Below are 14,173 nucleotides of genomic sequence, written 5' to 3' on the forward strand. Positions count from 1 at the left end.
GATTGCTTGGCAGAGGGCCGGGCACACGGGACCTACTCTGTACACGTCAGTGACGTTTCGAGCCAGTTCACACACTGTGGCTACTGTTCCGGAACCGGCCACCACTCGACCCCAGCCTTCCCCCCAGCTCCACCTTCTGCTTCCCTGCTGGCGGCATCCGAGCAGCCCAGTTAAGCTCAGCGCCCTCGAGGGCTGTGCACTCCCTTCCCCGACCCCCCACCTGCCTTCACCCCCACATTAGTTTCCTATGGCTGCTGTAACAAATACCACCAACGCAGCACCTCAACACAGCACATACGTGTTCTCGCGCAGCCTGAAGCCTAAAGCCTGAAATCGGCTTCCCTGGGCTCGAGTCAGGGTGTCAGAGGGACCGGGTCCTTCCGAAGGCTCTAGGAAAGGACCCATTTCTTTGCCTTCCCTCCATCTTCAGAGGCAGCAGTGAAGCATCTTCCGGTCTCTGCTCCTGTCCCATCGCCCGTCCTCTGGTCTTCCCGTGTGATTTTATTGGGTCCACCCAGTAGTCCAGGATAATCCACCCCCCCCCCATCTCAAGAACCTTAACTTGATGACATCTGCCAAGTTCCTCCTGCCCCGTAAGGAAGCATGCACAGGCTCCCAGAGATCGGGACCCGGTTATCTTTGAGGACCGTCAGCACGTAGCCTGCCATTTCCACATCGTCCATTCAGAAATGCCCTCCCCGCCAACTCTGAATGCTGCCTACCCAGCAGTGCCCACACCCGGTGGCTCCTTGGCCCGGTAGCCTCCTGTGATCACTCTGGGTGAATGATCTCCCCTCCTCTGAGGCTCTCACACTCCCCCACTCTGTCAGTAGTCACTTAGGTGCCAGCTGGAGCCGCGGCATGTTTCCTATCAGGCAGTCAGACCCCGTCTCTCAGACTGAACCTTGACGAATGGCTTCGTAGCATCCCCACACTCGGCTCGGGGCTTTGCACCCAGTGGACACAGTCAGTAGGTGCTCTGCGGATGGGTTTTACTTTCCACCTTCAACAAGAAACTCGATTTGAGCCCAGCCAAGACTGGCCAACCATTTTAAAACCACACATCGGACGGAGACTAAGGTCTTCCTGGTGGGAGGACAGCGTTGCCCTCATCCACCTGTGCGCAAGCTCTGTTACTACGTTATTCGGAAAGCAGAGGAGGCGAAATGAATTAATACTTCTCTTTGCTTCTTTTTTCAAGGATTGTCTCTGTATTTGGAATATCTTCTGATACATTACAAGAAAATTACAAACCAAAGCCAGGAACTTCAGGTAATAGTTTAACTTTGAAAGTTCATTTCAGCTCCTCCTCGGCATCTATATAGCACTGTGCACTGTTTTTTCTCTGTTAACCAGTCAGTCCACCTTCCCCAAGAGGTGACATGGTATCTCTGTTTGACACAAAAAGATTCAGACAGGGTGGCTAAGATCTCCCAGGAGGGCAAGGGCAAGGACAGGATGCGTGTTTCCTTCTGTCAGAATTATCAGAAAGATTTAAATGCCGTCACATCTTGGGGCACCCGGGTGGCTCAGTTGGTTAAGCATCCAAGTCTTTTTTTTTTTTTTTTAATTTTTTTAACGTTCATTTATTATTGAGAGACAGACACAGGGCGTGAGCAGGGGAGGGGTAGACAGAGGGGGAAACACAGAATCTGAAGTAGGCCCCAGGCTCCGAGCCGTCAGCACAGAGCCCGACGTGGGGCTCGATCTCACAGACTGCGAGATCGTGACCTGAGCCGAAGTCGGTCGCCCAACCGACTGAGCCACCCAGGCGCCCCAAGCATCCAACTCTTGATTGCAGCTCAGGTCACGATCTCATGGTTGGTGGGATGGAACCCGCTTGGGATTCGTTCACTCATTCTCTCTCTCTCTCTCTTTCGAAATTAATTAAAAAATTTTTTTTAATTAAGAGATAAATACCACCACATGTTGAAAATTGTGCTTATTGAATGCAGTGGAACAACACAACTAGCAACAGTACAGGGAGACGAATTAGCAACAGTTGCGTAACGTGAACATTTGAGAGGCAGTTGATGGTTAGGGATCGGACCACTCTCGTAGCTACTGACATACAATGCTGTGTAATGAACACCCGCAAAACTTCAGTGGCATTCCACAATTACTGTTCGTGGCTCACGTGTCTAGGGTCAGCCGCTAGGTGGGTGCACCAGTCTTGGACGGGCTTGCCCAAGTATCTGGGTGTTGGCTGGCCCTCGAGGCTGGCCTCAGCTGGAACACCTCTACTCTCCTCCATCTGTCTGTCATCCTCCATCAGGCTAGCCTGGGAACGTTCCCATGGCGATGCAGAAGTACAAGGGAAAGCAGCCCGATCAATCGTAGAATGCTTTTCAGTTCTCTGCCGGGATACGTCTGCTAACATCCCATTGGCCAAAGCAGGTCACATGGCTGAATTCAGTGTCAGGGCAGGATATGGGTGGGCACTGCAAGGCACATGGCCAGAGGGGCGCCTGGCTGGCTCCGTCGGGTAAGCATCTGACTTCGGGTCAGGTCACGATTTCATGATTCGTGAGTTCGAGCCCCCATCGGGCTCTGTGCAGACAGCTCGGAGCCTGGATTCTGCTTCAGATTCTGTGTCTCCCTCTCTCTCTGCCCTCCCCCACTTGCCCTTTGTCTATCTCTGTCTGTCTCTCAAACATAAATATTTTAAAAAAATAAATTAAAAAAGGTACATAGCCAAAGACATATGGATAGAGGGAAGGGAAGGTATTGGGACAACCATTGCAATCAACCCCACAGACCATCTAGTCCAGGGGTCAACAAACTTCATCTAAAGCAAAGGGCCAGGTGGTAAATAGTTTAGGCCATAAAGTCTCTGTCACACCTACTTAACTCTGCTGCTGTAAAGGCAGCCATAGACAGACAGTATGTAAATGAATGAGCACGATGGGCATGGCTCTGTTCCCATAAAACTTTATTTATAAACGTTGGGAGGGGACCAGATCTGGCCTGTAGATAGTACTTTGTCAGTCCATGATCTAGTCCATTCTCCTTATTTTACAGGTCTGGACATGAAGCCTCAGAGGCTAGGTGACTGTTTCAGTGTCATACAGCTAGCTGATGGAAGAATCAAGACAAAACTTCAGGCCTTCTGACCCTAACTAACTGCTTTTTCTCTTCCACTCAGCTAATAATAACTAATAATTCTAGCTGCCATTTACTAAGCACCTACTATGTGCTAAGCACTGTGTTGAAAGCTTTCCATCACAATCTCCCTTAATCTTTCTTTTTTAATTGTTTAGTTGTTTATTTATTTTTGAGAGAGAGAGACAGAGACAGTGAGAGAGAGAGGGAGACACAGAATCGGAAGCAGGCTCCAGGCTCCGAGCTGTCAGCACAGAGCCCGACGCGGGGCTCGAACTCACCAACTAGTGAGATCATGACCTGAGCCAAAGTCGGACACTTAACTGACTGAGCCACCCAGGCACCCCACGATCTCACTTAATCTTTACTCTAAGAGGTAGATATTATTACTAACCTCATTTTCTAAATGGAGAAGCACATAGAAGGAACCAGAGCTGAGATTCTATCCAGATCCAGAGTCTGAGTTCTTAACCACTGAACTCAACTGCCTCACTACTGGCAAGTAGGCTAAGCATTAAGAAAGTTTCATGTAAACCTTTGTCCTGTCCCCCGGAGGTAAAGAACTTATAAAAAGAAAACAAGTTGAAATGACTCCTTTAATTAGTCTTGTCTCCCTCCCCCGCTCCCCGCCCCCCATCAGCTTCAGTTTCCTTTCCTCTCGTTTCAGATCAAGATCCACAGCTCTCAGGAAGCTCAGCAGTCTTTCATGCAAGAGAAGCTGCAGGAGCATCTGGCAGAGAAGGAGAAGCTGAATGAGGATAGGCTCCAGCAAGAGGAGAAGCTGAGAGACAGAATCAAGCAGCTGTTGGAAGAGAAGGAGGTAAGGCGGTCCCTGTCATTGTCTTTACTCCTGGAAAGTGATGGAGTGGCCTTTTCCGAGGGCATGTTCTTAGAGGGCGAAATCTCAACAACTCCTTGTTCAGTGCTATGGAACTAAATTAATTAAATGAGTGAGTAATGTTGGAGGAATTAACATGAAGCTTGAGTTCTAAAACTCACAGCGAAATTGGCTTGAAACATCGAGGTTACTGAAATTCCTGGAAACGGTAGCTTATTTGCTTAGATATTGCAGTTGACTTAACAAGTTCAGGTCACCGTTACAGGTCCTGGTTTGTAAGTGACGGACCGCTTCTAAGGGCGTGCGGGACCGACTTCATATTATTTCTGTCTTCCGCTCTCATGTACATATCATAGGAAACAAATGGACAAAATGGCTACTTACTTTTCTAAAACCCAAGCCAGCTAGGAGATACTTTACAGCAGCACCTCTCAAACTTAAAGGTGCCCACGAAGCACCTGGGGAGGCTTTAAAACGCAGATTCTGACTCAGCAGGTCTGGGGCAGAAACTGGCATTCTGCACTTCCAACAAGCTCCCAGCTGGTGCTGAGAGCACGGGTCTTTAGACTACCTTTTCAGCAGCAAAGTCTTAGAGGAAGGTTTTCCCAGAGTTGCCCGATAAGAACCAACTGGACGCGTGTTAAAAATACAGATTCTCGGGCCCCAGCCCAGACCCACTAAATCAGAATCTCTGGAGAAGTCCAGGAAACTGCATTTAATGAGTCGATTCTCATCTTTGGCCTATATTCAGCCCTTTTTGATGTTCAGGGACGGCCATGAATTTACTTCACTGCCATCATCCTAGATCAGTGGCTCTTGACTTTGGCTGTGCTTTTGTCAGTTAGATTAAAAAGTGCCAGCGCTTTGCACCTCTCCCCCACCCCCATCCCCAGGCTCTGATCTAATTGAGGCGAGGGTGTGGCTCATGCACTCGGATTTCAAAGTGCTCCTGGGTGGTTCCAGAATGCAGCCATGGGTGATAACCACTACAGGCTGCCCCTGCCTGCTCCCACCCACCTCGAGACAGCCGCCCCAGATCTGCTGGACCCCAGCTCTTCCCCCCGAGGCAGATTGCACCTGCCAGTTCTGACTTCCAGCTCGGACCATCCCTCTCTGTCACACGTCAGCTCTGCAGACCTCTCTGCCTCGTTAAGCCTCTGATTCATGCCCGGTTATTTCAAGAAATCTCTCTCCTCCTTCTACCTCTTTTTTTGTTTGCCCCTTTCTCTGCCTTTCTGCCTTTTATGAAAAAAAAAAAAAAAAAAAAGGACTAGAAAGACTAAAAAGGGAAGAACCATCTGACCAAAATTGTACGTAAGGCAGTATTAATAGCCTTAAATCCAGATGAGTCCATTTCGAAGGTCAATTAGACGTAGAAAAAGCCAGTGTGTCATTCGAGAGAGAGGAAGATAAAACCAGAAAGAGCTGGAACTCTGCAAAAGCCTCACAGAGCTCTCCCCCTGCTTCCTCGCTCCTCCCTGATTACCCTCTCCCTTTCCAAATGTCTTATTTCACTTTTAATTTGGGGTTGACTTTTTCCACTGTGGGTATACGGTATTTCCGCCCTACCATGTTCAACACCAACTTGGGTACCAGCCTCCCCGACGCGCATTTATAACCTCAGTCCTGATGCAGACAGGGTTTCAACGGCTGGCTTCAAACCCCCTTTAAACAGAACAAACCTCGGCACACACCAGCCCACGAGGAGCAGAGAGCACGGTCAGGTGCCTGCCCAGACAGCACCCTTGCTCATGGTCATTACTATCCTGCTGAGGGTCATCATTCCCCAGACACTTAGTCGATCTCCTTGACCCAAGGGACTCATCTGAAAGTCCTGTTGCAGACTTAACTCCAGGGGTCCCAATTTTAAATGAACCTTCCCCACACCATACGACCCCATCACCCCCACCCTTTCTCGAAATACGTGTGTCAAAATTCATTAGTTGAACTCCTTCTCACACATCCTGACTTGTTGAGGACACTCTTTCACTAGTAAGAAATTCTAGGTTCTTTCATCGAGCTAATACTTTTTTATCACGAACGGTTAACAACACGTAGGTAACAACATGTAACAACATACAACCATTTGCTCACACAAATGGTTTAGATTGGGGTCAGCAAACTTTTTGCAGAAAGAGCCAGATAGTATATATTTTCAGTTTTGCAGGTCACACTGTTCTATCGTGACTGCTTAGGTCTGCCATCATAGTGCGGGAGAAGTCCTAGGCAATCTACAAACAGTGAGCAAGGAGGTATGCCAATAAAACTTTATTCGCAAAGCACAGACAGCAGGCCAGATTTGGCTAGTGGGCCCTAGTTTGCCAACCCCAGGTTTGAAACACAGGCTCTCGAGTCAAATGGATCCGGGTTCGAATCCCTGTTCCTGTGATTTACTAGTAAATTTGGCACATTCCTCAATCTCTCTGTTTCCCCTTCTGCAAAGTGAAGATCACAGAAGAACTAACCGACCGACCCTTATTAATGAATGGTGACCACATGCCGAGCAGTTCACGTTCAGCCTCTTGTCTGCCCCTCACACTCACCCAATGCAGGAAGCACCGTTTCTGTCCCCGTTGTACAGATAGCGAGACCGGGGCTTCTCTTGCTTCTTACCTGCCCAAGGTCACGCACCCAGGAACGACTGACCTGGGACTGTGACCTCGGCCTGCTCTAGATCCCCTACTCCTAGGTGCCCACAGTCTCCCCCCCACCCCCCCCACCCCCCCACCCCCCCCCCCGCCGTGGGGTCATTGTAGCAGTAAAGAGCGAACCCGGGCAGTGGCTGGCACAGAGTCCAGATTCCTGCCATGGTAACTGTGTCTGTTAAAACAACAGTCATGGACTTTCAGGATTTGGAGGAAAGCATTGCTCAAGAGAAAAACAGAGCAAAAGAAGCATTAGAAGAAGAACAGAAGAGAGTCCAAGAGCTGGAGAATCGCCTAACCCGCCAGCAGAAGGTAAGCAGCTGGGGGAGACAGTCCGCTTGAGCCCCGTCAAGATCCTGCCCCCTAGGAAGGACCGACCTCGGGCTCTGATCTGAGCCTGCCTGCTCTGGGTCCCTTGCTCCTAGCTGCCCCGTCTGCCCCGTGGGATTGTGGTGAGCAGCAAAAAGCTACCCTTGCAGTTCCTGGCACAGAGTCCAGATTCCTGCCATGGTAACTGTGTCTATCAAACAATGGCCATTGGATTTCAGGTTTGGGAGGAAAGCATTGCTCAAGAGAAAAACAGAGGGAAGGAAGCATTAGAAGATGAACAGAAAAGAGTCCAAGAGCTGGAGAGTCGCTTAACCTGCCAGAAGGAGGTATGCAGGGGGCGGGGGGGGGGGTGGGGAAGCGGGCTCAAGCCCAAACCTGGCTTGAGGGCCACGTGGCAGTGAGTTCCAAGCCACAGGTGATGGGGGTAGAGCATGACAGAGCTTTCCTACAGCGATCAGTCCTTGGGAGGGCTCTGCTACCCCGGGACGCTTGGGAGCTCAGGGAGAGAGCTCTGGAGTTGTAACCTTGACAGCCTGTCAGAAAAATTGTAAACAGCACAAAATACAGTCACAGAGAGGACTTGGGAGACAAGTTGGGGCTGGTGACCTGAACATCTTCGGCCTAGAGATTATGTCCCAAAGCATAGATGTGGAGAAGGTACAGAGTCCCGGGACTTCAGGGCTGTGTCAGTCCTCCAACGACATCCTAAAATCATCCAGCCTTCAGCTCCACCATTAAGGAATTTTCGACAGGCCAGGCAGTCCGTCCCAGTGGTGATGCCTTCGGCTGGCAGAAAATTCTTCCTTTTGGTTAAGTGCCTCAAACTCATTCTCCCAGAAGAGCATCACTGGCTCCTGTAAGACCTGTCCCCCTCCTCGTCCACATAATAACCTTTCAGCTGCTTGGAAATAGAGACATCTGCTCCTCTCCAGACCCGAATGCCCTTGTGTCTCCTTACGTGCATCCCAGGGTTGGAGCCTGGCCTTGGTCCCCTCCCCTGACCTGTCCTGTTGTCCAGAAGTCACAGATTGGCTGCTCACTGGCTGGAAAGGGCGTGTGGACATGTTAACGTTTGGCCCCAGAGTGTTTTATTTTGAATTCATAAAATATACTTAAAAATCCAGATTTCCAGGCACCCGGGTGTCTCAGTGGTTACGCGTCGAACTCTTGATCTCAGCTCAGGGCATGATCTCGTGGTTCATGAGATCGAGCCCCGCATCAGGCTCTGTGCTGACAGTGCGGAGCCTGCTTGGGATTCTCTCTCTCCCTCCCTCTGCGCCCCACTCCCACTCGTGTGCATGCCCTTTCTCTCCCTCAAAAATAAACAAACATTTTAAAAAATCCAGATTTCCTTCCTCTCCTGAAGAGTCAGTCGACCTGGCCCCATTTCCACTTGGTGGAACTGGATGGGAGCTCAGCCAAGTAGCAGTGATTTCCCACAGCCCTCACCACACCCTGTTGTGGTAAACGCAGCCCGCTTTAGTGCCAGTACCTGTCTGGCCTCTGTAGATGTCTGAGTTTGCAACCCATGGGCTGTTTTCTTCCCAAACCGGACCCAGTTCTCTGGCCGTGGTGGCCCAGGCCAGGACTCTGCTCCCTCCTTGAAGACGTCATACCTGTACTGACGTTCCCACACCAGCTTTGGGGCAAGCGCCGTTACATTGTCGACACGGGTTTATCTTGGGGTCACCCTTGGACCGCGAGGTCTCTTTCACGCACTGCTCTCGTCAACTCTTCAGTCGTGAAGCGGCACAGAGGCCTTGCAGCCAGACGAGACACAGGTTCGAATCCCGGCTGGACGACTTACTGGCCACAGAGGTCTCAGTACCTCCCTTCTTTTAAACGGTGGCCGTGAGGCGTTGGCGGTCACGTGCAGCGAGGTGTTGGACCCAGAATTGCTGCTCAGTAAACGTCGCCGTGATCACCACTCGTGTACCTTGTCCAGGCACTTCTTCCCCATCAAGCCCCTCCCTACCCTCACTCCTCAGAGGAAAGTCCTCGCCCACCCGCCGCGGGAGGCATAAGGTCAATCTGATCTGATCCAAGGAGGGAAGATGTTTATGTCCCAGGTCTCCTGCACAGCCGTGCTCTGCTGCCCCAGGTAAACAGTGTCACTGAGGCCTGGCCCTGAGTTATCTCTCCAGGGACAGTGACAAGGAGCAGAAACTCCTGAGGGTTCCCTGGGGCCAAATGCCACCAAGAGGTCAACGGCTCAGCTCAAGACCCTGGAGGAGGCCCTTGAATTTAGAGATGTTGAGGTCATAGGGGACTTCAGGAGAGATATTTAAGGAAGCGCGATGAGGTCAGCCTCACAGCGGGGAGGAGCCTCACCCCAGGCCCAGGCGAACGTCGGCCCACCTCTCCTGACAGAACCTCTCGGCAGATTCTCTCTTTCTTTTCTTTTTTTTTCCTCTGGGGTTTCTTGACGCAGAGTCTGAGATAAAAGTCCCAGACACAGACTCCAACCAACCTCAAACTGGTATTCGGTTTTTCTTTTTATTAGACCTGCTGCCACATTTCCAGATGAATCTTTAAGGACAGCAGAATGCTAGTTCATGATGGGGGTTTTGAGGTCACCGCTAGAGGTTAACTCCCATCACCTGCCCAGGAACTTGGGAGCAAAGCGGCTGAGGGGGACAGAGCCCGTGTGTGTGAGTCACGCAAGGGACAATCTTCTTCTCCTTCAAAGGAGCTGCCGGGAGGAAGGTCGGTCCTGAGTGTAGTTGTGAGATCAGAGGCCGTGGAACCGACTCGAAGTCCCTGGGAAGTGGCCTCGAGTCTCTTTCACAAATTACAGGAAAATGTCTTACCGGAATCCCACCTCACACGTTCAAAATCCACGACGTTACTGCTTTTCTGCTTCATTTAGGTGCTATGGGAACAGCTGAGCGTTGGGATTTCTTAAGCGGCTTTTCACTGCAAAATATATAGTATTTCAGCCACGTTACGGCTTAAAAACGCCACGCAGGCTGACCTGGGACCCTGACCACTGGTTATATAACGGAAACCAGGTTCCGAGTTCCAGACGTCTTGCAGCCAAGCTGATGCTTATGACTCAACCCCGTTGAAAGTTGAGGTGCCCTTTCTGGCAGTGACTGGAAACAGGGGCCTCGCCACTAATCCGTATCTTTGTGATTTGCATGAGGCCATTTAACTGAATAGCTTATCAGCAAATAACTTCCTAAATAAAATTCCGCGAGCACGAGCATCTAACCACACTCTCTTCCCTCCGTCCTCTTAGAGCGTCACTTGTGAGGTTCACCCCCGCCCGCCCCTTCCAGAAATTGGTCTGTTGTGGCTCATGAATGTGGGACACCGCCCTCATCCTGAGGCCTGATTCTCTTTAAGAGATTTATTTCAATGATAGGAAATCCATTATTAATGAGCTTCTCCTTCTTATCGGAGAGACTGCCTGGCACAGGGACGAGAGCTCAGACTCCAAAATAAGACGGGGGCGCCTGGGTGGCTCCGTTAGTTACGTGTCTGACCTCTTGGTTTCGGCTCAGGTCATGATCTCCTGGTTTCGTGGGTTCAAGCCCCACGTCAGGCTCTGCCTGGAGCCTGCTTGGGATTCTCCGTCTCCTCTCTCTCTGCCCCTCCCCACTTGCGCTGTCTCTGTCTCCCTCAAAATAAAGAAACTTTAAAAAAATTTTTTTTTTTTTTAATTAAAAAAAGACCTGTTCACTTGCCCTCACCAAGGGCCTCTGTGCACGCGCGTAGGGCACTTTTCCTCTGCACAGGGCTCAACCCCTGACCTCACCACCAACAGACTGCATGACCCCTGGGCCTTCGCCGTCTGTTCCTCAGTTTCCTCATCTATAAAATGGGACCACCGACTCCTCCACCCGGGAGAGGGTTCGCTGGATGTGAAGTGCCAGCCATGAGCCCTGGCACGTGATGCCAACCCGGAGTTTTAGCTACTATCACCATTAGCATAATGAGCAGTGTTCCCTCCACCCCTCCCCCCCACCCTGACCCCAAACATGCAGGCGACCAAAAAGGCTGGTCATTGATTTTCAGGTTTTGGAAAGCAGCGTGGCCTACGAGAAAAGGAAAGCAAGGGAAGTGATAGAGGCAGAAAAGAGAAAAGTTCACGATCTGGAGAACCACTTGACCCAACAGAAGGAGGTATGAGAAGCAGAGAGAGGAGTGGGGCCGTCCAAACCCCTGCGGAAGGAGCCCCGAAGCCAGGCGCGAGGCCGCGATTCCGCGCCCGGACGTAGAGTCTGGCAGGAGAGTGGACAGGCGCTGGGCAGCACGCGGCCGAAGTCACACGCAACTTAACTAGCCGTGTGACCCGGGGCAGGTCACTTAGCCTCCTATGCCTCAGTTGTCTCCTCTGTAAAATGGGAGTCGTAACGGTCCCTGCCTCTCAGGGCCAAGCGGATTGATGTATACAGAGTACCTAGAACCGCGCCTTGCCTGTAGACGCTCGGCTCCCCAGGGAAGAGAGACGCGCTCCAGGAGAGAACCCTTGGTCTGGAGTCTGGGTCAGTCCCTCCGCCAGCACCTTCCTCCTCCTCATTCAGAGGTGTTCGTGACACGGCCCAGCGTGGCTCCTGACTCTGGTCTCCCGGCTTCATGACCTTTTGTGGAGACCCAGGCAGTGCGGAATAAGACGGCGTGGACACGCTCACGTGGCAGTCACACAAATAAGTACCAGGGTCTGGGATGGATGAGAAGAAGCGTACCCGCAGGGAGAGAGTGACAGTGATTCGGGCAGGCCCGAGTGCCGTGCCCGGGGAGAGCCGGAGGCATCCGCCAGCCCGGGCCTGGGCCCAGCAGCCACACCTGCCTGGAGCCACCACTGAAGGCCGGCCCACGGCTGAGAGGGGGGGTGTCGCTCAGGTTAGCCCAGACACCCACACCGTCCTCCGGCCCCCCGAGAAATCAACGAAGGGCTCTCAGGAGCTGGAGGCCAGGGAGAGGCGACCTGTAGTGACAGCTCCACGAGCTGGGCTCCGGGACACGGGGGGCACGGGCACTGGACACGTGCCGGCTCCCCTGGAAGTTCCAGAAACAGGGCTAATGACTCCATGGATTGCTTAATCCTGTCGCGTTCATCCATCCACAAATGCTTCCCGAGGGCCCGGCACGTGCCAGGCCCCGTGGGGCGCTGGGGACACGGCTGAGCACGAGACGGACCAGGGCCGTGCCCTCCCAGAGCCTCCACACTAGGCCAGAGGGAGAGACACCACATAAGTGCACGGGGTAACCGCAGAGCCCCAAGCCTGGGGGAAGATCAAACAGGCGGGCTAGAGGTGACCGCAGGCAGGGGGGGCCTCTCTGAGGGGTGACACGTGAGTGAGAGCTGGAGGGGCGACGGAGCGCGAAGGGAACATCCGGGGGGAGAAAGTGCCACTGGCTACAGTGGCCCAACTGCAGAGGACGGGGACGTGGCTTCGCCAGGGTGACGGGGGCAGCACCGTGACGAAGGGAGCAAAGCTGGAAAGAGACGGAAGCCAAATGAGGGGTCGGGGAAGGGAGCCACACGGGGGAAAGCAGCAGCGCTTGGGAGGCTACAAGTGTCGGTTCTGGTCCGTGTCCCCAGCCCTGCCCTACCAGGCTGTGTGACCCTGGGCGAGCACCTTGCCCCCTCTGTGCAGCCATCTGTAACGTGGCTGTAGAGACAGAACCACCGTAAAGATTTGTTGTGCGGAGTCGTTGTGTTCGTTATGAGCCACCTACCCGGATGAGGTCAGAGTCCAGGTGGGGTGGGGAGGGTGGTTTGTCCCACGTGGGGGGCGGGGGCGGGGGTGGGGGGGAGGGCAGACAGTCGAGCAGAGACCTCGGCAGCAGGACCCTGTCGGCCCAGGCAGGAAGTGAGGTCAAACTGTTGTCAGCTGCTGTGCCCGGAGGGTCCCGTATACAAGTGGGCCGGGGGTGGGGTCTCGAAGCTCGGGGGCCCTGCGGTGGCGGGGCGGTGGCCTCTGTGCCAGACTAGCAGCGAGCATACAAGCAGGTCTGTGCCTCTGGGCGGGCTGGGGTTTTAATCAGGAGGACGCGGAAGGCAGGCTCCGGACGCCGGGTGGCAGGACGGGTAGGTCGGGACCCAGGTGCCCAAGCGTGCGCCCCCGCTCCCCGGTGGCATGATGTCTGCGCGCTGCCTGTCCTCTTCCTCCGCTGCAGTCCCCGTGTGCTCACGGGTCAAATGTGGGTGACCGAGCAGATGCCATCTGGGGGGTTGCGGATGAGATAGCGCACGGTGGCCGGCACTCACGTTGCCGGCCTTTCGAGAGGAGTCGGCATCGTCGTCATTATCTTCAACGGTGACGAGCCGGGCAGCGCGTAATCCCACGGGGCGATCGGAAGGGGGCTGGCAGCCTCTTACGACTGGCGGGGCGGGGGCCGGACCGTCTCAAGCAGACTTGGCAGTGGGAAAATGCCAAGCTCGTGCCGGGAGGTGAGTCAGAGCCCAGGTGGGGCAGGGCAGGGCAGGGCAGGGCGGAGGGAGGCCGCAGACACCTCAGGGCCGTCGGGAAGACGGTCTTCTCCAGGGCCACGCATCCCCGGAGCCTCGTCCCAGCCCCAGCAGTCATCTTCCCTGTTCCGATTTCCAATCCATTTTCTTTTTGCCAGATAACGTACATTCGCTCAACAAAATGTGGAAGATACAGACCAGCGGAAAGAGGGAAATGTAAATTGCCATAATCTCAATCCCCCAAAATAACTGCTATTTACATTTCAGTATGTATCGCTTCAGGGCTTTGTGCCTATATGCATAAATTCAAAATATTTTTTGGTGAACTTTGTGTTTGTACGGGAGCACAACGGCAAGAATTCCAAGCAGCAAATAAGAGTTTTCCAACCCCCCTGCACCGCGTACCTCCTGGGCTGATGTAGGCGAGGCTGGGCCTCAGTCCCCTCCCCGTCACCGGACCTGGGGGCTATATGTTCTCTGTTCCAAACGGTCCTGCACATCCATTTGTGGACCCAAGCCTTTGAAGGCCAGAGACTGAAGCCACAGGCATCAGGCCTGCTGGGACAGGAGGCGCCCCTCCCCCCCCCCAACTCAGGCTCTCCTGCCCCATCTCCCGAGAAGCCAGGTACTTCCCAACAAGGGCCCACACTGATGCCAACACAGGCCGGTGCAGTTGGTGGCCCAGCTCCAAATGCCTGGACCCGACCACTCACCAGCGCGTCACTTCCTGAACACAGCCCAGAAATCCTGAGTGATGAACAACCCTCTCCGTTATGTGGTGACTGACCAGACACGACCTCCAGGTTCTCGCCGTGGCGGGCGTGCCAAGACTCGCAT

General features: G+C 53.2%; 1 protein-coding gene across 4 annotated transcripts in view; it reads left to right on the forward strand.

The window, feature by feature from the left end:
- The window catches only part of FHAD1 (forkhead associated phosphopeptide binding domain 1), a 119,232-nt gene that overhangs the window by 70,795 nt on the left and 34,264 nt on the right, over nucleotides 1–14,173 (forward strand). For all 4 annotated transcript variants that reach the window (XM_086715749.1, XM_086715750.1, XM_086715751.1 and 1 more), the window contains 4 exons: nucleotides 1,202–1,272; nucleotides 3,770–3,922; nucleotides 6,790–6,897; nucleotides 7,134–7,241. In XM_086715749.1, the coding sequence (XP_086571875.1) occupies nucleotides 1,202–1,272; nucleotides 3,770–3,922; nucleotides 6,790–6,897; nucleotides 7,134–7,241 (440 nt within the window). The remainder of the gene's footprint in view (nucleotides 1–1,201; nucleotides 1,273–3,769; nucleotides 3,923–6,789; nucleotides 6,898–7,133; nucleotides 7,242–14,173) is intronic.

The sequence above is a fragment of the Puma concolor genome, chromosome C1 (assembly GCF_028749965.1).
Source record: "Puma concolor isolate L17-30 chromosome C1, mPumCon1.1.hap2, whole genome shotgun sequence".
NCBI classification, from domain to species: domain Eukaryota; kingdom Metazoa; phylum Chordata; class Mammalia; order Carnivora; family Felidae; genus Puma; species Puma concolor.